Source organism: Rhea pennata, chromosome 2 (assembly GCF_028389875.1).
Source record: "Rhea pennata isolate bPtePen1 chromosome 2, bPtePen1.pri, whole genome shotgun sequence".
NCBI lineage: Eukaryota > Metazoa > Chordata > Aves > Rheiformes > Rheidae > Rhea > Rhea pennata.
The window spans coordinates 46690080-46713642 of record NC_084664.1 but is presented as its reverse complement, the minus strand read 5'-3'; the positions used below and the strand labels follow the sequence as shown (position 1 = coordinate 46713642).

At 42.1% G+C, this 23563-nt stretch overlaps 1 protein-coding gene across 2 annotated transcripts in view; it reads right to left on the bottom strand.

The window, feature by feature from the left end:
- Positions 1-3364: 3364 nt before the first annotated feature.
- POMGNT2 (protein O-linked mannose N-acetylglucosaminyltransferase 2 (beta 1,4-)) overlaps positions 3365-23563 on the bottom strand; it is a 33233-nt gene continuing 13034 nt past the window's right edge. Inside the window, exons 1-2 of one of the 2 annotated variants that reach the window (XM_062567852.1) lie at positions 15201-15222; positions 3365-5660 (exon numbers count right to left, since the gene is read on the bottom strand). In XM_062567852.1, coding sequence (XP_062423836.1) covers positions 3832-5568 — 1737 coding nt within the window. In that variant the 5' untranslated portion in view covers positions 5569-5660; positions 15201-15222 and the 3' untranslated portion in view covers positions 3365-3831. Of the gene's footprint in view, positions 5661-15200; positions 15223-23563 lie in introns of those variants that run through there. The other variant, XM_062567851.1, reaches the window with a different exon arrangement.

The window sequence follows — 23563 nt, the reverse complement described above, 5'->3', positions numbered from 1 at the left end:
GACAACGTGCCCTTCTCAAGAAACACAACCAGAATGGATTAGAGATGAACCTCTTCAATTATCAAATATTCTTGGATACAGTTTTAGAGAGTGAATTAGGGCTTTAAGCAACTGAAAGGAACAGTAGCATGAACTGCTCCATTACTATTAAAGCCACTGTCATACTTTAGAAAATCCCCTCCCATAGGCAACCTTATTATCATGCAATTGGAAGCTACTGCTCCAATGCCTTGCATGTGCAAGCAAGCAAGTGCTCCATTCACTTCCTCCTCCTCCTCTTCTCTGTCAGTAAAGAGCCCTTCCTTGGAGGCTGGATGTTGAGGGACCGTACGCTCCTTATGCTTCAGCTAATTAAAATGAGCTATGAAATCACAGCCACAGGAAATCAACTCACTTCTCTGTAAGTGCTCTGTAAGCACACCGAAGCCTGACAGTGGCAAGTTCTGGCCCAGCTTGCTGTTAGCAGCCTGCGCTGCCTTGAGAGTGTTTTGGATATAATTCCAGCTATTTCTCTCGTTGCGGGACAGCAGGGCCAGACAGCACCACAGAGCGAAATGTATTTGCTCTGGGAGCATAAACAAATGATACAATGACAGAAGGTCCAGTACTCTTGTACAACATAACTTGTCAAAAGAAGTCCCTTAAGCTTACCTGATGGATAAATCGTTTTGGAAATGACGTAACTCAATTCTAGCCCTGCCTTCTGCTGCATGTTAGAGATGTACCCACAGCCACTGTGCATGGAAAACCTGCATTTGTTACAAGACGAAACTCTAGACAATGCCACACAAGCATGTCTTTTGATTAATTCTGTCATTGACAGAGAAAAGTCCCACCAGGTTTTCTTGAAACCTGAAAGATGGAGGCTGTGTGAGAGAATATTAATGTGAAGCAAAGGAAACAAATGGCTTGTGGGACAGGGGAGGAGTGAGAAAAATAGAATGGAGCTGCACAACACTGATGGCAAGGTTATTAAAAAAGAAAGAAAATCCATTACAGGGAGATGCTAACACTCCAGCATAGAACTTGATATAAATCAGTATAATATTACTATGCTCAGTTTACAACAACTCACGTACTCTCAGTATTGTGTGCACCAAGAGAGGAGGAATTCAGGATAAAGCAATGAGGTCCTAGTAAAGACATTTTTATACTGGACAGGTATTGGAGGCAAACTGCAAGATTACTATCATGCTTTCTCTGTTCTGCCTTCTCAGAACTGGGAATAGAAAAATCCTTTAATTTTGTTGCTGTCTTATAAAGTATTCATAGCACTGATGAGGAAGGTAGGACCTGAATGCACATTCTTTGAAAGCACATTTGATTTTCTTCTAGAAAAAGGGAGTCTCTGAATGCAAGAAACCATTTAATGCTAGCGTTAAAAGAATGTAAGCCTCCATATATGATACTGTTTTATAGCCAGTTTTGTAGCCAGATTAAAATCATTAGGACACATGAAGAAAATAGTTATGTGCTATAACCACACTGCAAATGTTAGAAAATTAGCAATCATATGAAACTAATTGTAAGTGAAAAGTGATGGTCTACAAATTATAGGCAAAGGATTGCTAAATAAGCACCGAGAAAGAAGGGCACAAAAGCTGAACACACACAAATACCCCACTCACAGTAACCAGGTGGTTTTAGAGGCAGACAGCTCACACATCCAATGAAAATTATTTCTGAAGACACATGCAAAATGAACATTGTCTAAATTTCAGCTATCTTAAGGCTTATTAATACTGACATCGCAGGGGCCAACATTATTGCCCTTGCAACAACCAGCATGAGAACGGCAAGTCAGTGGCCGCAGGGCTACTCGAGGCTTGAGAACAGCAGGGCTCTGGGGATACGGAGTTACTGCAAAATCTTGCTGTGAGGGGGAGTAAATCAGCCAGCGAGGTCCTGGGGAGCTACAGGTCCTAGTGGTCACGATCCTAAACAGCCTTGTCTCACAGGAACCCAGAGAAACATCTGTCTCCTGCTTATGAAGTTTCCTCACCTCAGCTCTGAAACATGTGTCACGTCTTGTCCAGACAAATAGAGAATTTGGGTACTGCATGGATATTCACCTCACTTCACCGATAAGCTCCTCTTATCCTTAAAAAAAAACTGTGGGAATATTTATGTCCCTCTTTAAAGTAAGAGAGGAAAAGCTGTTAGTTGACTAGGCTACAATAGCAAAGCAAACAGACTTCGGGCTTTTTTTTTTTTTTTTTTTTTTTTAATCATAAACAACCTGTTTAATAATAAAACAAGGTATAATGAAAATGCATTCACAGAAGGAACAGTAGCCCAAAGGTCCAAAGTTGTTCTGCAGTGTTTTATTCATTTTCAAACCTCAAAATCCTGTCTGATTTTTATAGCCCTGTTCCCCCACACCCTCTAAACTCATAATCTTGCCTCAGGATGCTTATCATCTATCAGCCCATCACTCAGAAGGAAAGCCTGTCATTCTACCTTTCAAACATCCACCCAGACCTTAGGAGGACAGTGAAGCAGCACAGAAGAAAGCACATTCCCTGTTGCTTTAACGTTGGTTATAATCTATGGAACATGCTAGCTTCTATCAGTGAAACATATCCACACTTCTGCCCTTTCTTTCCCCTCTCCTGCAAGACATCTATGCTTTTCATATGGTTGCTTTTCAAAAACAGCATCATGTAGGGTCTCAGCCTGAAGCATAAGTCAGGATCAGGTTCTGACACGGATAGAGTACTACTATCCTGGTAATAAAAAAACCAGATGGAGTAAGAGAGCCAGATTCTGATCTAAAGGAACACGAGTGTAAGTCCAGAATAAACTACTCCTCTGACTTGATTAACAGAGCTGAAAGAGCCATCAGCCTGGCCCCGGCACGTTCTCTCTTCAGCCCAACTCCATGACGCTCATGTTGCTGCCCCCTGCCTAAGTCTGCTTCTCCCCCCAGCATTCTGTGAAATTTGCCCAGGGAGCTACAGGATCACCTCCTGTTAGCAGATATTATCTGCAGATCATTCTGATCAAAAATTCAAAACTGAATTTTCTTTGAGAGGATTTTTATATGGGCACTCTCTCCTCCATTGGCTTTCCCAGACCAATCCCCTTCCTTTCCCACAGGATTGAACATAACTCACAAAAGGCAAAATAGACCTTAAAACTACTCAGTTGTGCTACCCGTTCCTTCCCAGCTGCTATTCCAGCCTTCCGTGTTGCTATTGGCATGCAATAACATCCACTTTTAAATGGCACTGACACTGTATTTTCATTCTCTTAGCCAAAAATACAAAGCATAAGCTATTCACATGCACATTTTATCATAGCAATGGCTAACGCTATCACGGTAATCATTGTGGCAAATAATAAAAGACAAATAGATCTTGAGGAGGTTTACAGCAGTTTAATGAAGGCTCTTGTACCAAATCTTTAACTCAAATGTACACACAAGGTTATTGAACAAAATAACTTAATAAAAAAGCTGATGAAAATTGCCCACCTGTCCATGGAATTAATTGCAGTTTAATGCTGTACTTAAATACTCACCACACAATAGAACAGTCAAATCACTACCAAGATGCACACAATTCACTTCCGTTCTGTTTTCAATTACATGTATTCAGCATGTAATTTAACCTCTGGAAGTTATGCTGAAGAACATTTTTATTTTTATTTTCTTTAATTCTCACTGAAAATAAATACCATTTAAAGAACACACATGAAACACAATCAGTTGGACACTTAGGCACTGGTACAGTCTAGTATTCTTCAGCCCTCTAAAAACTACAAGACAGTAGATTTTAAACCACATACGGAGTGGAGAGCAGGGCAGAGCTGTACAGGTAGCGCAACAAGTTATGTACTACATAAGAGCACATCAGCAAAAGGTCCCAGGAGATTTTTGTTGAAGATGCAGCGTATCCACACTAGGTATACTGTGAAGGGCTTAATGTTTTCTGAGAAGGTGTGATTCTGATGGGACAATATATAAGGCATGTAAGTGTTTTCCCCTTGCTCTTGTATCCACACTTCATATTTCACTTCTCTGACTTTCAGATACTTAAGGTTCCAGGGGATCTGCCAAGACACAGCAAGTCTAGCTTCGCTCGTGCCCTGGACAAAGGCTTGACACTTGGCATCCCTCACTTTGCCAGGGTAGAGGCTACCAGACCACTTCTGTTTCTTGAGTCCAGGCTTAGACTTCACCGTCTGCCTGATCACATGGATGAGAGAAGGGATGTCCACCCTTGTATCCTGGTAGGCACGGAACAGCCACTCAGGGTTGCGGCAGCAGAGGTGCCGCGGCACTTCTGTGCTCTTAATGATGCGCTCCTGCTCAGCTTTGTCCAGATGAGCAATGCCGCCCTGATCCCATGGTCGGTCTGGGTAGGTAACAGTGTCTTCCTTGTCAGTGTTCTGCCAGGCAATGTACTGCAGGTCCATGCCAGGAAGGGTTGCCAGGGTTTTGTAAGGGGTATAGTGCTCAGGGTTGATAGCATAAGGAAAGAGCTCCACCACTGCGGCACCTCTTGGCAGGAAGAGAGACATCACTAATTGGGCCCCATGCATGCTGACCAGCATGGACGCGTTGCTGATCAGCCGGACTATGTCAGAAAATGAATGTTCCTCCAGAGAAACAGTAATGGTTTTCATCTGAAACTCCTGGGCTAGCGCCAAGATTAGTTCTGCCTCATTTAGGATAAGTCTGTTGATCGTTCGACTGAACACTACGATGTACTCTTCACTGGAGCTTTCCTCCAAGCTGATGTTTAGCTTCTCCATCATGAACTTGGTGAATTGTCTGATCTCGTTACCAGAAACCAAGATGTTGGCCTTCGGCCCTTGTGGCTGGACAAACCCATACTGGTACCAAGTGGTGATTTTGGACAGTCCCACATATGATTTAGTAAAGCAGAGGAGCCTGCCCAAGGTTTTAAGCTGCTCCCTGAGGAGCGGCTGCTTGTTACTCAGTAACTTGTAAAGGTCGAAGTGAACACCTTCACTCCACCCTTCCATGAAGAAGAGTCGTGCTTCCAGATCTAAATCGGAGAACTGCTGCATGGTGTAATAGATGGGGAGTAGGTCATCATGAAAGACATGCATCAAGTTGTCTGGGTTGAACCTGTTAGTGATCAGTGCTATATCAGGCACGAAGACTGGCTTTGGCATAAATTTCAGTGCAGCAGCTGGCAGCTCCACAAAGTTGAAGTATTGGGTGTTGTGATCTTCGACTGAGGAGAGGTCGAGCAGAGCTGGCTGGAACCGGCGGGAGCCCAGGTTGGGCAGCATGACTGAAGAATTGCTGTGAAAGTAAATAAACTCCTCTGCCTCGGTAGAGTAGCAAAGGGATTCAAAGCGGCAGATGCGGTCCGTGTGCATCCTGCCCGTGCACACCATCCTAGTACCATCCTCCACCAGTGCCTGGAGAGCTGCATTGTAGTCAATCTGAACCTGAGAGAGTTCTTGAGACTGACGTGTGAGGACCAACTCCTCTTCAACCACAAAGACATGTTCTCGCAGTTTGATATATTTCCACAGCACAGCAGCGAGGATGGACACGAGCAGGGCATTAAACACCGCTGCTATGTTCATTCTGTAGTTAGATCCTAGCAAGATGACAGGTGGGGAACGCAATGGAGAAGGAATACATCATTAAGACTCCTTGACATGGTGAAGGTAAAGACCTGTGGAAAATAAAACAAGAAAGAAACCATTTAAGCGTCAAGTTTACAGCTCCGTCATAAATCATATTTTATGGACGTTGAAGAGAGTTTAAGCTTTTTTCCACCTCAATTTTTTCCCCTTACAGGGAACCAGGAAAAGTAAGAGAGAAAGCTAAAGCCCTAGCCAAAACCTTAAAAATATAAAGCAAACAGAACTGTGAGCTGCTCTACAAAAAGGCTGCCCTTCTCATTTTCATTTCTACCTTTTGAGAGAAGAAAAAATAAATGAGTTTGAGGATAAGCTCTGTGAGGCTTTGTTAAAAAAATTGCTATCCTCACTAGGACTTTGGATAACTTTGTTTTTTGCAGGCCAGTCCAGCAGCAAGAGGAAAAACACTCCTAGAATTACTGGGCCACTCAAACAGGGCTTGGGAGACCTAACTCCCTTTCTTGATCTGCTGTAGGCCTTTTTGCATGGCCATGTGTATCCGGCTCTGCCTCTTGCCCTCACTATGAGGATAATAGTACAAGAAGCATTGTCAAATACAGATTTTGATATGCTCCATTACAATATGAAAAGTAAATTATTCAATTGTGATTTATTAATTTGGGAGGGTTTGCGGGTCTATGGACTGTCTTTTGGGAGATTCCCAAGTCACTCAGCTATTTTCTTGGCTAGAATCCAGGATCAAAGGTTGGCGCTTCTATCATCTTCCAGGAGAAACAGCTGTACGGGAGAAAAGGAAGCTTCTCTTTTTACTTGCGGAACCAATGTTTCATTAAAGTCTGACTTGCACCAGCACAGCCAACCCTTGTATAAGTGTGCAGGAAATACATTTCAAGTATTTCCAGCACTGGTTTCTTCCCATTCCAACTTCAGAGTCCCTTATGCTGCTCCAAAGCCTCCTTGTTCCTTTTCCTGTTATGGGAGAGGTCCTGCCTCTGTTTTCTTTCCATGTAGAAACATTACTGGTTTATATCAGAGTATTGATTATATTTTCCACTGTGAACTTCAGCTGAGGTATTGATTCACCTGCTGTGTTTATGGGCTCCAGTTTGCATTATGCATCAAGGTTCACTGTTAGTCAGGCTGTAAATAATTGCATCCATGACTCATGGGAAGCTATTGGAAGGGAAATTTCTGACTGGTATATACTTGATCAGACTATTTCTAATTGCACTTTTAAAGGTAACCATTTAAATTCCTTTTAATGAAAGTTTAGGGAGGAGTGAAAACCAGCAATGTCTCAATCACATGTTCCAACAGCCCAAGCAATGGATCCCTTTGCACTTTAACCTAGAGACACTGGTTCTTATAAGCCAAAGTGGAGGAAGACAACAGGGCAGACCAAGAGCAAACGCAAACACCTACTCTCCTGTCAAGGAAGTTATTCTGAAAAGAGATATTGCAGCTGTAAAGTTCATCCTGCCAGCTGGTCCACGCAGCTTTAAGTTGAACGGAAAGCCACCTATGGAATTCAGTGAAGTCAAAGGGATCCCTGTAGTTTGCAGGATCCCTACAGCTTGTAAGGATCAGCCTCTGATGGAAGAACTGCAGGTACCTGGGAAACTGAATAATGCCATAGAACTGAGTCCTGGTTGGAAGCCACACAGATTCAAGAGACAATCCTAAGGACCTGAACAACAAATTCATTTCAGTTTCAGAGTAGATTTAATAGGAACAGAAATGAAGTCCACATCCTTTGGCAAGTGGTCTGGAAAACTGCCTCATTTAGCTACTCCCTAAAAGCAAATGGCAAATTAAGAAGGTACTATTTTGACTTCATAAACAGAAAAAGGAAGTAGGAAGGGACCCAGAGCATACCTTAATTACCAGGGCAAGATCAGCTCTCCCTAAACCATGCCTATAAGATGCTTATCTGCCTCATTCTTAACACCTGTCAATCTCTTCAGCCAGTCTTTGGCAACAAAAATGTAAAGTATAAAGGATAAACTTCTTCCTAACACTCAGCCTTCATCTCCTCTGCAGCAAGTTAAACCTGCTCTTGATTCAGACACTACAGATACCCTGCACAGACGAACGATGCTGTCAAATCAACTCTCAATCTTTTCTTCTTCAGAACTGAGGACAACTGCTGTTCCTGATGTCTTTGCAATTCCCAATCATGGCTGTCCTATGGTCAACCATGGATGGAAAACAACTGAGGACAGTGGGCACATCACTTGGTGTTCTCTTAGGTTCGGCTAATGCAACCAAATCAGAGTTTTGGGAAGAGAACTACCATATGATTTGGATTTTTGATGGGGACATATCTTTAATTATTTTGTTGATACTAGACTTTTCAATGCTTTGTTCTTCTACTTCATTATCTTTGAAAGACATCTAACAATATAATCCAGTTCTTCGAGTAACCTGCCCTCCGCTACAGATCTCTGACCCTGTGAGCACTGCTTTAAATGGCTACAGCAGCATCACAAAGGACAGAGCCCAAGCAGCCATGTGCAAACCACACTCAGCAGCACATAATGGAGACATACAACCAACACTCCCCTCAACACACGCTTCAAATGAAGACCAGTCTGAGGGAATGAGGAAAGGTAACTACAGCGCTTAAGAACCAAGCACCTACAAGTCCAGCTGAGTCAATGGGATTGCAAGATTGTAAAGGGGCAAAGCCATACGGCCTTTTTACTATCCCAGTATGAGGATGTGAAGAGGTAATTTGAACGCATTAAGAGGCCAGCAGTTCTTAAACACCGCTGATAACACCTGCATTTCATGGCTGAGTCCACAGACTATTACAAATCCCTTGAGTCATATGGGCCTCCTGGGAAAATAGCCAACTCTAGTGTTTCATCCTGACTGATGTGTTCTCTCCCCTCCACTCTTGAGAGAGGAGTGCAAGAGTTGCTTCAGCTCCATTTCCAAGATGCAGCCCTGATGGATACAGCCAGTGTTCAGAGCTTAGCAATGTTCATTTCTGACTCTGTTACTGCAATACCTGTTAAATGCCTAATGAACAACTCAGCTTTCTAACAAAAATCATCTTTAAGGCCATCCTCTATCTCTTCACTCACTGCAGCTCTTTCACTTCCTTGCACTTAGCTGAAGTAAGTGCATGTACTTTAGCCAACCAAGTGTCAGGAATGAATGTTAAAAGCTAGTAATACTAAAAGAATCCATCTTCATTCCTGTTCCTAGTTGCCAATTTGTAAACCCTGGCTCATGCTCTTTGACTTAAAGCTGCTTTTGATGGAAGTGAACATGGGAAAAAGGACAGGAAAGCAGTGTTGCAGGCAGAACAGAAAAGTATTTCACAGGTACTTGGGAGCAGTCTTGTATCTTTGCCCATTTTCCCTACATTTTATCATCCACTTTTTTTCTTTTTCTTTCTTTCTTTTTTTTTTTTTTTTTTTGATGCTTGCAGGGTGCACAATCCTTAGACAACCAAAATCTTTCGTATCCCAGGGAGTGACAAAACATAAATAGTAACAAGCTGTCCCACTGGTTTACTTTTACACACCCAAGAGAGGCTCCATCACATGGATGAAGAGAAGCAATCACTCTAAATCCCCTGGTTCCTCATTTTCCCAACTATAAGTCATTAGTATTCCCAGGAGAAGGCAACTTACCCAAGAGGCAGCAGGTAACTCCAAAATTAGTGAAAGCATTTAGTCTTCTATCTATTTAGACATGCTTCACAATAAAAGAAGCTTTGGTTACTAAAATTCTCTCCATCTTCCTCTCATAAAATGGGTCCAGAGCTGCCAATCCCTTCCACACTACCATCAGAGAACATTTTAAGAACGGAAAAGAACTTGGAAAAGTGACAGGCCAGACACACTGCTATGTTGCTTAAATTCAGAGTCCTCCTTGCTATATTTGTTACTACATATGGGTCAGCAGCTGGGCCATTCACACCCCTAGTTGCCCAGAGAGCTCCCCCATCCAAATCACACTCTCTCACTTCCCCATGACACCAGTACAACCACGGCTTTGCTCCATGTCAGCACTATGTCCCAGTTACCGAGAAAGTCACAGACTGACATTTTTTACACTGTGCTTTGAAATGCTAAAGCATCATCCTTCAGCAACAGGAGAAGCACCAGCTGATAGACTAGAGTCTAGCCAGAAGGGACCGCACATAAAAGCGGCACAGAGCAGCTTGCTGCCAAGCTGGTAGGGGGCAACGCTGCCCCATAGGAGGGGAGGCTCCCTCGACTACTCCTGGCACAGGCAAGCTGCTAGGGAGAAGCAGGAGCAAGGACGAACTGTGAAGGGCAGATTTTCCTGGCAGCAATGCGGACGAGGCAATGGGGCATCTGCCTTGCAGCACCGAATGGCCGAACACAGGGAGTTCTATGTAGACATTGGGGTATGGGTAGCTCAAAACTTTGCAAGGGAAATAGGAGGTGCAGCTTGGCCACAACAGATGCCACTCCACAGGCTAAGAGGTTGTAGGAGCAGGCCTGGTTTTGGTCAGTTCATATTTGCTACTCTTCCAAGAGAGACCACAGGAACGGAGAGCTTTCCTCCCTCTCCTTCTCCATCCTTCACTCGCTTAGCAAAAGGGTCACAGGTTCCTCCTCTCAGCCCAGCCACTGCCTTTCTGATGGTTGCTGGGCACGAAAAGCCCTTAGGGGCATGCACTCGGTGTATTCAGAGGACACCCCAGTGGAGACTTTGAGCATCCTGCAGAGGAGATCAGATTGGTAGGATGGGGGAGATGAACTTATACAGACTGCCTAGTAATACAGAAAACCATGGGGATTCATTTAAGACATGAGTTTTCTTGTTGTTCTTTTTCTAATTATGAAGCTAGGATAGACTGAATCACTACTATAAAGCTATTAATATGATGGACAATTTTTTTAAACAATTTCTCCATTTAAAAAATTATAATCTAGATAGGAAATTGGGAGAAAGCTACAATATCCAACAAAACAAAAAACAAACCAGATAGACACACAATACCAACACCCACAGAGAAACACAGCAGGTCCTGCAAGTCATTGATTTGGGAGAACATGGTCACCAGGAGGAAACAGCATGTCTAAGAGGGAACTCTTTAGTCCTTCAGGTTATGACAAAATGAGAAGTGCTATCTACATCTACTTAAGCATTACCAATCCTGTTATCAAATTTCCAAGCACTGTCCAAGTCAGTGCTTTGTCATCCATGGCTATTTGAGAAAAAAGCCAAACAGACACATACTCCCAGAAAGTATCCAACACTCTGAGTGTAGAGAGAAATACTTCTGCACAGAGTTCAACTGGGGTTTGGCCAAGCTGATGAGCTCTGATAGCCTGCCAGTTCTGGCCAGCTTTGCTCTTTCAGAGTTGCTTTGGTGTCCCTGTACTGCCTTCCCAGGGCTCCAGCAGAGATGACTGGCCCAGGCATGGTGCTGGCTTCAGGCTAATGCCAGGAACATGGGTAGAAGCTAGGGTAGAGTGCTGCAATGAGGATTCAGGAACTCCACACACAACCAGGTCTAACCTGGGACAGACTGGCACTGCCCCAGGTCGAGCAACACGGCACAGGACATCTGAGCAGAATCTGCTCAGAAATTCTCAAACAGAGGCATAGCTGGAGCTGGACCTGGAAAGGGATGGGAGCAGTTATTCCTTTGCTGGGGACACTTCCCCTGGCAGGAATTACCACCTCACACACCTTGCTAGGCTGGCTTTCCAGGACTGGCACAAGAGAAGTAAGGAGTGCAAACATGACATTTGACATCCCTCCCGCAAAAGGTCTTCTTTTCTCCCACCCCTCAACGAAAGAGGCTTGGCTAAGGATGCAGTACATGTAATACATTCAAAAGTTCTAAATACCTGCTTCATTCATACTCAGCGCAGAGGTTGCTAGAAGGTAACTTTCCAGGTTGGATGGGGCAGAAGGGGACTGGGACTTAACAACTAAGAATTCTGGCTTTTATTTTCAATTCTATCATATCCAGCCTGCAAGACTGCAAGCAAGTCAATCCTCCAGCCCAGAAGGCCAGTATCATCTCACTCACTGTATTTGTCTAACCAGATACATACAACTTTCACAGTACCTATCATGAAAGAAAGGACAGCACACTGAATGACTGATATACTGGAATACTTTCTTAATAAAAAGCAGTCAAGTGTAGAAGTGCTGACTTTTTAAACAGAAAAAGAACAGATTCTTGAAGGGAACAAATTCAGGAGTAAAAGCAACAAATATCATTAATTAGGCCTGACACAAAAAGGGAATATGGAGAAAAAGGAGGATACCTTAATCCTGCAGTCTCAAGCAGAATCTCAAACACAGGACATTATTAGGGGGAAAAAAATCAAAATGTAATATGAAACATTTTAAAACTGTTTTACAGAATCCTTGGGTATCTATTGACACTTGTAATCAAAAACAGGTTTATTTTTAGTTTTTATGGTTTAGGAAAAGACAGGAGTAGAAAGCAGTAAATACTGCAAGGCTCACTAAATGAGACTGCAAACAAGAAGACAGACTCTGTGCAATGGTCCCTACTACAAACATACCTTCAGTATGAAAAAGAATATTAGTAGCTCCTCAAAACCTAACTACCAGTTGCATTTACGGATGGAAAAATCTAGTTTTCTCCCACTCAGATTGTTAATTTTAGTCATTAAGAGCTAGGATAGAAAGAGATCTAACTGGACTTTCAGAAACCTTTAATTTGGTATTTGTTCATACTGCTGTCTTAACCTACAAAAGAATAATTAAAAAAAATAACAATTCCAATACTAAGCAATCAAAACAAGTAATTAATCCACAAAACAGGGCTAAAGGGCTAAAGGCACGGATAAAAAAAAAGTTCTTCCTGTGCTCTGTACTCATAATTTTAAGACCTCCTCTCCCGTCCTCTAGATGGACTGGAGTACCAAACCCTTCCCCCCCAAAAAAAAACTAACACTGATCTCCTGAAAATTCCCCTAAATAAGATGCATTTCTGATGAAGATAAAAAAAAAAAAGCTTCAAGTGGGAGATTTAAAGAAAAGTCTGAGCTAAAGAAAAATAATGAGTATTTCTCTCAGTGGCCAAATCTTCAACTTCTGACAGTCCCAGACCTAGAGATGAAAATTCAAGGTACTTGAGGTGAGGGAGGAACCATGGCTGGACAGAACAGAAACAGAGCAGTTCATTCCACCTGTTCTTTTTTCATCTGAATATCCCAGTGAAACCTGTCAGATTATGTTGGTATTAATACCACTGGTCATATCAGTAAGAATCTAAGAAACCCATCCTTCTTCCCTGGTCTCGTTTTTTTGTCTGTAAGCAAGACACCTTTTGCATGTCTTGAACAGAGAATGAAAACGTGTGCCAGATAGCCATTATTTTATCTTGTTTCAGTGGTCTACCTAAAGCAAAGATGGATTAAAGGTGGCTGGAGGAAAAAATTATTAATTCTGCAAAGTGAATTTAAAAGAATATGATGTGAAATCCAGAAAGCATCAAGCATGATGAGATCTAGCCACTCCAACTATGTCTTTGGGCTCTAGCTGTAGTTCGCTGTTTCTCTGCATTCTAGGCATCCTTTCTCTCCTTCTCCTCAGATAGGGAGAGTGCCTGTATTATTTGGATATTGGGACTGGTACTTAGTAGCATTTATAGCCTGAGCTTTCCCCATTTCCCTTCAGCAGTGTGCTGGAAGCCGTTTCTGTGTGCTCAAAATTCTAAGCAGGAGCTAAAAACATTCAGAGCACAGCAGAGCCAATAAAAATAGTGAAAATCCCTCCTTGGTTACCACAAGCTCTACATTATCATGTTTTTAGGGGAAAGTTAATATATATATATATATATATATATATATATATATATATATATATATATCTCCAAATCAGCAACTATCCGGTAAGAAACCTGGTTCTGAAAACCCACAGAATTTAGTCCAGATCAAAGATGTTTTCCACTTGAGACTTTTGTTTAAAAATGATAAAGCAAGCCAACCGCCAAACAAAGAGGAACTACAAAGACCTGGGATTATAAATGAACTACTGACCTCCTTCCCCCTCCTTCCCACGCATGCACAGCCACAGATGAAAGATTCAGCGTGAAGTGTGTGCAGGGGGAAAGGAGACCGAGTTAAAAAAAACACACTAGAATCTCAAGAAGTACGCTGCAGCCAGGAAAGCCTACAAAACTGAACCAGAGCCGTATGTGATCAGCACAGCAAACAGAGCACAGTTACAATAACACCCACCAAACACATTAATTCAAAATATCCACAGCCTTTTTAATCTTGGAAGTACTATCACTAGAAGATTAGTGTTTCAGCACATGCACGCATACCTGGTGTTGCTAAATAAAAGGAAATGCTATCCAGAGCCCCTCTTTCACAGGAGAAAAAAAAAAATAAAGACACCTTAAAGCTATGTTTTGCAGGGGAACGAACACTCTCTCGAGTCCTCTTCTTTCCCCACCACCATAAGAAAAAAAACCCACCGTATCTAACGGCTCTCAGAACAGTAACCCGTGCACCATCTGCAGACTGAGCTACCTTTCTCCCCCAGGTCTGAGCATGCTCTGTCTGTCGGCAGTGTCCTATCGCTCCAGCTGGCTCACCTCAATTTGTTAGCCTCCCAGAGGTCAGCCTTGCATGCAGGATGATTTGCTGCAGTATTCCTGCAAATCCCCAAAAGGCAGCTACACTGAAACAAACACCATCATGCTGTCTCACAGAGCAGAGCATGTCTTGGGAGACAGACAGGAAACCGGTTTGGAAGGGGTGTGTGGGGGGGAACCAATTTTAGAGAACCCGCTTCTAGATATTACTAATGCCACTACCATTACAAACACATCACACAAAGGAACAAAACAATGGGAGAGAAAGGGGAAAACTGCCCCTTGCTAGAGGATGAGAAGCTATTCTGCGTGCTTTCTAACAATTCCTCCCACCTTGGAAAGGATTTCCTAGCTGTGATGGTCAGCTTAGTATTGAATATCGCTGTGAGTGCCCTCCTTAAGAGATCCAGTGGACCATATTTTTAAAATGATCTCTTAAAGGGGAAACTAAATACAAAGGCACAAAAATGATCTGGGGCTTATAAGCGTGTATCTAACAGCATTCAAGCTGAAGGTCATGACAGCCAAAGTATCTCACACCAATCTCATTAGCACAGATTGAACCGGTGGTGATCCAGCAGGCTGAAGATAAAAAACAAACCAGGGGACACTGACTAGGAACATTTCAAGTCCTGATCCTGCATCTGGATCTACATGTAGGATTAGAAAAGCAGGAGTCCAGGTCTGTCCACAGCACTTGCCAACAGGTTTATGGCAGAAAGGTATACCACCGCACACCAGGGCTACGGCAGGTGCTAGGAGTGAGGTCCCAGCAATGCAGGGATATATTTGCAAATAGATCATAACAAAACATATGAGGCTTGCTGCAACTGTGTTGTCTCTAAATTAACAAGATGTATTCTGCAAATAATCTTTGATGCTTTTTTCCTTTAAGTGAGACTTAACAGGTGAAATAAAAATGATGGAAAAGAGAAGTTCTTTAGCACGCTGTACACAGACATGTCTATATAGATAATCTCAGATGAAAGGTAACCATTTTACATAAGGGAAAAAAAGAGTGAGAGAAACATACCTGGTTTATTTCATAGCAAGAATTATCCTCACTGTCAAAACAAAGAAGTACAAAGTCCGGGTTCTGCATTAAAAAAAATGCAATCAGATAAGCTATGGAGTATTTAAAACTCCCAGCCAAGAGAGTTCGGCAGCTGCAAGGTTGTGTGTTTTACTTAAACTCTCACTCTAGATACACATCACAGATGAGCTGGTGTCTCCAGCTTCTTTTGCTCCCCAGCTCTTGCTAGAAGTCATCTGAGGGAGGGGATAAATGGATTTACAGCATCTGTGTAGGGTCACTGCACTGTGGAGTCACAGTGACTGGGCTGGTTAGTGCTGACTGAGTTGATGGTTGCTCTGCCCACAAACAACCCCGCGCACGGCGGCACCCCATCCCTGAAAAACCTTCCGTTTCCAGGCAACATGGTAAAGCAGTCCTGCCAAACTCATCCATGGCAAGTGACACACAAACGCATTTGCGGAGTAGTGAGGAGTGATACCATCTGAATCGCAACAGCAATACAGCACAATACCACAAAGGACGGCCTTACCCTAAAACCAGCGCTTCAAGTTAGCGCAGATGAGAGGTCCCTAATTTACCACGCAAACTGATCTTAGTGAACCCAGGGCTTACCCCCGGTGGAAGCTGCTGCACAGAGACAGCCTGCAGGATAGGGAGGAGGAGATACCCTAGTGACTATCCTGCCCACTGCTTCCTATCCCTCCCAGTACATGGAGGCCTGGCCTCAAACCAGCATCTCCCTCACCCAGCTCCTCCTCCTGCCACATAGGGAACGAGAACAGCATGGGCTTCGGGCAGAGACCTGGGAGAACCAAGAAGCACAGAGTGACATCAGGAAGATGACGGCTCGGCCTGCCTAGGCAGGGTGCCACAGAGCACAAGACCACTAGCCTGAATACAGCCACAGCACCGTCAAAGCTAAGGAATATGGGCGTCAGTCAGCATCACACACGCTTAGAAATGCAGTAATAGCACAGTATTTATAACCTTGGGTTTCTGAGTACCAGTTAAAAGCCAAACACGTAAGAAAGATAAGCTGAAAGAAACAAAGAACAAATCCAAATAATATTCTGCAAAATCAACAAAAGGCTCTTCACAAAGCTAAACCTTCAAAAATGAGCCTGCCAACAATGTGAATAAACAGAACTGTTGTATCAACTAAACTAGCACATCGCAGAAATAAAATAGACATTTTCTCATCTCCTGCACTGCAGTGGTGCTTTTATACCTCTGCCTTCTCTGTACAGAAAAGGCAAAAAGGTTCTGGCCACCTTGGAAACATTAAAAGACACAAGAAAGAAGAGGGAAAGGGGTCATCTAGCTCTGTGCCACCTTGTCCTGCCAATTCAAGGAGGGCTTTTAACTCAGGATGAACCTATGCCCACCCTTCTCCTGAGGGCATCCAAAAGGGACACCAGTCAGTCACAGCTAGATGGGGGAAGTACAGAAAACAAAGGGCAAATAGAAAAGATCCCCTCTTTGACAGGCCCACTCAGTGTCCTCAACCTGTCTTTTAGGGACTAAGAGTATCCAGATAGTAACCTGTCTCTTTTTAGTTCATCTCATTGCCCTCCAGCCCCCATGAATGCAAAGCTACAGTTTGGTGTGGAACAAGCCAAACATTTTTCCTCTAATCTTTGAGAGCTGAGTAGCAGCGTTAGATAGTAACCCTGATATATAGTTCTCTGGAGTAAACCCATCTCGATTCTGCATTTTCTGCACACTACAAAGCCCCACTTCAAGACATAGCTTCCACTTATGCCAATGGGAATATTTATATTTTCACCAACTCCACAGACCTTCAGCTCAGGTTCAGCACTATTTCAGTGGGACCCCTGGTAACCCAGGGAGGTCAGGCTGGGATCCTCATTTTAATTAAGTTTTGATTTCAATAGCATTGGAAAAAAAAAAAAAAAAAAAAAAAAGAGAGAGAGAGAGAGAGAGAGAACCCAACAGTTTGTTTTTTTTTAATTTACATATAAGCGTCCTCTCTGCTCTTGCAATGAGATATTTACATAGATTTCAACAGGTACAATTTATCGCATCAAGTACCATTGGATAGTTTAACCCTAGTTGTGGAAAGGGACTTCTATAGTCAGTCTGCCATGCCAGGGACATCCTAGGCACAACATAACTGAACTAAACATTACTTCATTAAAAAAAAAAAAAAAAAAAAAAAAAAAAAAAAAAGTCTAACAACTCTGAATAGTAACTAATTGTCTATTACTACTGTGCTATAACATACTAAAGTGTGGCAGCCCCAGGCTCTTCCCAAATAATGAGCACCACCAGCCTCCTGTAAGTCAGTTCTGAGCCAAGACAACCTATTCAAACCTTACTAAGAGTTTGATAAATATTTAATTCACCTCATAAAGTTGCAACCTCCAAAAACAGCACCACAAAAGAAAAAACAGTTAGCACTTTGGAACTCCTTAGAAACAGTAGAGCATAAATAAAATTCATCAGCCTAGCAAAGAGGTCTGAATAGACTCCTCTTGGTTTAGGACTGACAAACAGCAGGTAAATTATTACTTACAGAATCTTTGCCTGGCATGTATATGTTGCAGGGGTGCCTGCGTCACTGAGTTACAGCATTTATTATTTATAGGCCTAGAAGTACACTCTATAAGAAACTGTTCTTCCTGCAGTGCTTTTCAACCAAACGCATGTCTCAGTTTATGAAGAGAGCACAAAAAAATCCATGCCTGAAGCGACTAAAAAAATCCTTCTTTATATTAATAATGCACATAGGGAGACAATGGAAGCATTAGGGTTCTACACATCAAGAAAATCTGAGCTGTGCACATGGAAGATGACATTTTGTTTCCACAGAAGCTAACATTAAAACTGATGTCATAAGGACCAAGACTTCAGCCTCACATTGAAAATGCCTATGCAAAATATTTTATTATTTATTTTTTGCAGGGAGAAAGGTGCTTTTCGAAGAGTACCTCAATGGTCAAACCTCTCTTTGCTCAACTACCTCAAGCAACACATATGAGATCCAGGATGTAAATTTTACGTATTAGGTTCATGAAGATGCAAGTATGAACAAATATATCTATCTCACACATATACACTTAAATTATGGGACACAGATAAACCAATTCCCTCTCCCACAGCTATGTCAACCTATGTATCTGCAAATGTAATTAATATCAGTATGTCTGTAAAGGAAACAAATAATTCATGCTCACAGGTGCAGCTTGGTAACAAAATGTTGTTCATTTAGACACAGACCTGAGAATTGATGCATAAAATACTGTCTGCAAGACCTATTTGTTCATGACTACTTGAAATTAGAAGCGCTACTATGTCCTAGGCAAACTGAACAATCACACCATGGCATTTCTTGCTTAGGAGATAATAAAATCTGCCCTCTCACAGGCAACACTTAATATTAGGCCTCATCACCACAACATCACTTGAAGAAACACATCTCCTTTTTTACAGACGAGAAAACCAAAACAGCAAAGATATCTAGATAGGACACACCACATCAGCAGCTACAAGTACAGCAGCAGTCTCTTGGGAAAAACGCACCAACAAATCTTCTTGCAGACCCCAAACTCGCATTTTTCTCCACTGGACCTAAGGCCAAGGACAGTAGCCAGGGATGCTGAGATCAAAGGCAACACTTTAAACACACTAAAGATCAAAGAGAACAGAGGATTAAGATACCATCTCCGTCACCGTTGCTCTGAAAGAGGTGCTAGTAAACCAGCTGTAAGCCTGACATGCTTTGCTCACAGCACACCTTCCTCCCATCTTCTACCCCCATCCACACTTGCTATGCAGAAGGCCATAGGCATCTTGTGTGCCTGGCAGCACCACTGCTGCCACAATTTAGCCTGAAGTTGGAGGCTGTCAGCATGAACATGCATGTCAAGCATGTCTTGAAGAAAATCAGAGTGGTGCTGAAGAAAAGAAGCCCCTTCTTCGTGTCTTTTGAGATGAACAGGATAGACATAACCAGCAAGTCTCTCAGAAGTCTCTCCTAAGAAAGTAACACGGAAATACTGCGGCAAAAAAAGAGCTCTTCAAGAGAGGAACATTCTCGAACACGAACATCTTGAGCAGGGGGCAAGGTAAGTAAAAGAGGAGAAATAACAGAAATACAAGCTGTCTCTTATGCTAAATAACAGGATTCTCAGGCATTTGACAGATCTGTAGGGGTGAAGAGCTAACAAGTATGTTGAAGTACCCAGAAGATGAGGGTTAAGATCTGCAACCATTTCACTGTCTTCACTGGATTATGCACTCCTTTTAAATGGGCTGCAATCATTCCAGCACCAATAAGAACGTCTCTGTTCACAAGTACAATTACAGAAGGACTGCTCCTCATAGATGCCTTTGCCCTAAGCTTCTGCTTTCTGTTATGCTCAGAGACTGTGCTTTCATAACAACTCTGGAGGACTAAAAGGCACAAAACAAAGTCCTAGTACCTTTTGGAAAGAGCTCTACAAGGAGGCAACAGCAACATCTACAGACTTGACCAAAACAGCAGTTTTAATCCAAACTGGAGTGAGTACTTCAATTAGCCAGTCTCTCTGAAATGCCTGAAGGTGACTAGTACAGCAGCATGATAGGAATGTAGTTCAGAGCCAAGGGAAAGAATCTAAATCAAATCAGGGACATAACATTTTACTACTGTTTTGAGTCCTCCAAATTTGCAAGCAGATAGTTATTACTTGCAACACTCCCCTTTGGGCACATTTGTATATTGTAGCCTCCCATTTTAAAGGGATGCAGTCAGCATATACCCTAACCATTGATATAATGGTGCAATTTAAAAACTGGTAAGAGTACAACATTACTGGTCACCCACATCTAGTGTGACCTAGTCAGATTGACACTAAAGGAACATTCCTGTTCTGGGTTGGTAGCACATCCTTGGGCTACTAATATTCACATGTAGATTCAGAACAGAGTAAGGTCTCACAACTCCTCTAAAATAACTGAAATTGAAGCAGAAAAAGATGTTACATGAGGCCACAAGCCTTGAGGACTTAAAAATATCTTCTGGTCAATTTAAGCACTTTCTTTCCTTTTTTTTTTTTTTTTTTTTTTTTTGATTAGTACTTAATTACTTTCGTCTGATTTTCCCTGTGGAAAAGAAAAACACCTTGTCTCTCATGTGATTACAGTATCATCAGACAGCCCAGCAGAGCAGTAATAACGCATAACTGTGAGCCAGGCATTTACTGCTTCAAATGTTGCTCTGAGGGCTACTGCTGCTACTGAGAGGGGGAAAGAGAAGAAAAAGAATCACCTTTCCCAGCTTCAATGTGAACCACTGCACACAATAGGGAAAGTGTGATGAATACAGTGAGTTAGTTGTACAAAACCATTCCAAGTCCACCAGGTGTCATAGGCAACAATTTACAGTTCAATAGCCAGAAAGAACTACTTCACACCTTTGGCAGCCAGAAAATTCATGGAAGGACTATTGCATCCAGTTTATTTATCAAGGGCAGAGTAGCAAGATGAAGAGGTTTTAGATCTGTTTTGAGTTCTTCTGCTTGTGTTAAGACTTACTATTCTTCTTATCTGAACAGTAATTAAAAATAAGGTGGTTATATTTTACCCCCTAAGTAAGACCAATAAATGAATTTGTGGAAAAACAAACAAGCAAGCCATCATTCTCCTGAAGCTCACCCTCTCACTCCATCTCTCTAGAGGTTTCAACAGCCTCATAAACAGCTGATCTGACATTTAGTATGGTATCCAAGAGGATGAAAGCATCAGAGAAAAGGCAGAAAGTACCTTTTGGGAGGCAGACATCTGAAAAAATACTGAGAAAGCTGCTATTCGCTGGTGGCCCACTGACAGTGGGAGATTCCTTACCCAGTCTTGCCATGTCAGCTCATTTCTGTTCTCTGCTGCTCTATAGGCAAGGGTTGCTAACTTTTCCAAGTCAAACCTCAAGTCAAGTATTTGCAAGTGAGAATCTCTCAAAATAATTGAGGAGTAACCTGACTGTTACTGTGAGAAGAGCAATAGAGGTCTGATAAACCAATTGCTGTTTAAACAGTTCCACTGCAAATAGCTGCCCCCATTCCTTATACATGGCTCTAGATCCATGTGCAGATATTTGTGAAACCAAGAAAATAGTGACCTTTCAGCTACTTAAAACACTATTTCAAAACATCACCAGCTCTGTAAGCAATAGCCTACTTTAAAATGTGCTTCCTCATCTCTTAAGATTTGATGTGCTAACACAGTCACACCAGGCCAACAGATAAACACTACAAGAAGGGCCAAATTAAAACATACCCTAGCAATGGCTTAATCTTTGCTAACATTTGCTGCTGACACAACCACCCCACACAGAAGACCTCTAGCCGCTATGAAAGCCCTGCAGCATTACCAAAGTGCGGCACAGGATGGAACAGGTCTGACCCTTCTCACTTGCAAAGAATTCCCAAGATAATAGTCAAAATAAAACATCTACCCCTGTACAATATCATACATAGTAAAACACAGCCTCAGTTAAAAAAAAAATACATTTTATACATATCAGTCCCACCCTCAAAGAGGACAGTTCTTGTGATCTTGGATAAAAGAGAGGACTCAAATATACATATACATTGGATCAGGCTGACCCATCCCAACAACGTGAAGGGCTCAGAGAAGGGAGGATACACATCCCAGGCACAACCTTTTTGCCCTGGCCCATCCAAAGCCCCCTCTCCACAGCAGAGCCATGTGTCCATAATATGTCCTTACAGAAACAGACTGCTGGGTAACCAACCCTCCTTCCCATGCAATGGCGTTAAAGCTGTAGCCACATAAGCTCCTCTAGCTTTCCTATGAAGGCTCAGTCTGCACCTGTGTTAATGCAGCAAGTATCTGAAAGGACAAACCAACCAAGTCAGAGGTTGAAGACTGACCAGAGAAATAGCCATTTTGCCAAGTGACTTAAGGATATACAAAATATCCACCTTTTTTTTTTTTTTTTTAATAGAACCATGACAAAATATGCTAAAACAAAAAACTCTTCTCTAATTTATTTGAATACATTTAATGCTTAAAGACAAGCATGTGTTTAACAGCCCTATGTTTCCATGGGATACTAACATACACACAAATTAAGAGCTTTTTGAATAATGACTCAACTTAGACTATCTGTGCTACATTTGTGGTTAAAATATATATGTGTGTGTATGCATATATGTGCATATATATATATATATATATATGAATACTATAAAATTCATATAAAAACTTATACTTAATATAGACTATATATTGCTCTTAAGTTTACACATGCATTAAAAATGATTAATCAGTGACTTTATAAATTTAAAGAAATTAATTTCAATAAGCTGCCTACCTTAGCAGCTTTAGTTTTATACCTGTGACACAATTGTTAACACAGTCAGAAGCCAAGGAGCTGTGAAGCCATATATAAATGTGTGTGAAGCTGTCCCAGATAACCTTACAGGAAAGGGAAAGGGAACAGCAACTCCAGTCTTCATTTTCTATTAACTCTCAGGTCTCTCAATGAACATGAGTAATAACCTAAGCAGCAAAGAACAGAGAGTCAGAAGCAAGGAGCAGAGATAAGAACAAATCATTAAAGAGTGACCAGCATCAAGGGCCCTAACATAGCTAAAGGCAGTAAAAATACAAATGCACAGGAAACCACCTTGTCTCCTCAAAATGAAGCTGGCCATATAGAATTAGTAAGTGACATAAGTGACAGCCCTAGCGCAGCATCTGCATGCCTCTTAGAAAATAGGGTATTTCAGCCACGTGCCTGAAGGTCAGATGACTTATTTTCCCAGGTGTTTCTCTCCCTCCTTTCAAAAGGAGGTAAGTACACAGCAAATTAATCATTGGGCAGCTTTTTGTCTTGCACCTGTCATCCTCTTCCTTCACCCCACTCCTCCCATCCCTTGTGACAGATAAAGGAGAAAACATTGATGCTTCACAACAAGATTCAGATAAATTCAGAACAAGAATGGTGCCCTGAGTCTGGTTTGGCTCAACAAGGTGAACCTGTAACATGGTGAATCAGTGCAAGAAAAAGAAGTCTATGAATCTGGTGTCACACACCCTTCTGGATGCCTTTTGCGAGAGGCTTATTTGCCTGAGAAGCAAGCACTAGAAACTGAGCTTGCCAGTGGAATGGGATTCTGATTCACAAACTGCTAACCTCCTACTCAGTTTACATCACAGGTGGGAGAGCAGAAACCAACAGCAAAATAGAATATGAAAAAAATTCATGGGTATGTAAATCTCCAGTGCACCAAAAGGCTCATCAGTGACTGCCCCATGCATCAGACTGCAGCTATCCTACAAGTAAATTTGACTACTTGCTTGCCAGTAGTAAAAGGTAAAACCCAATTACATCC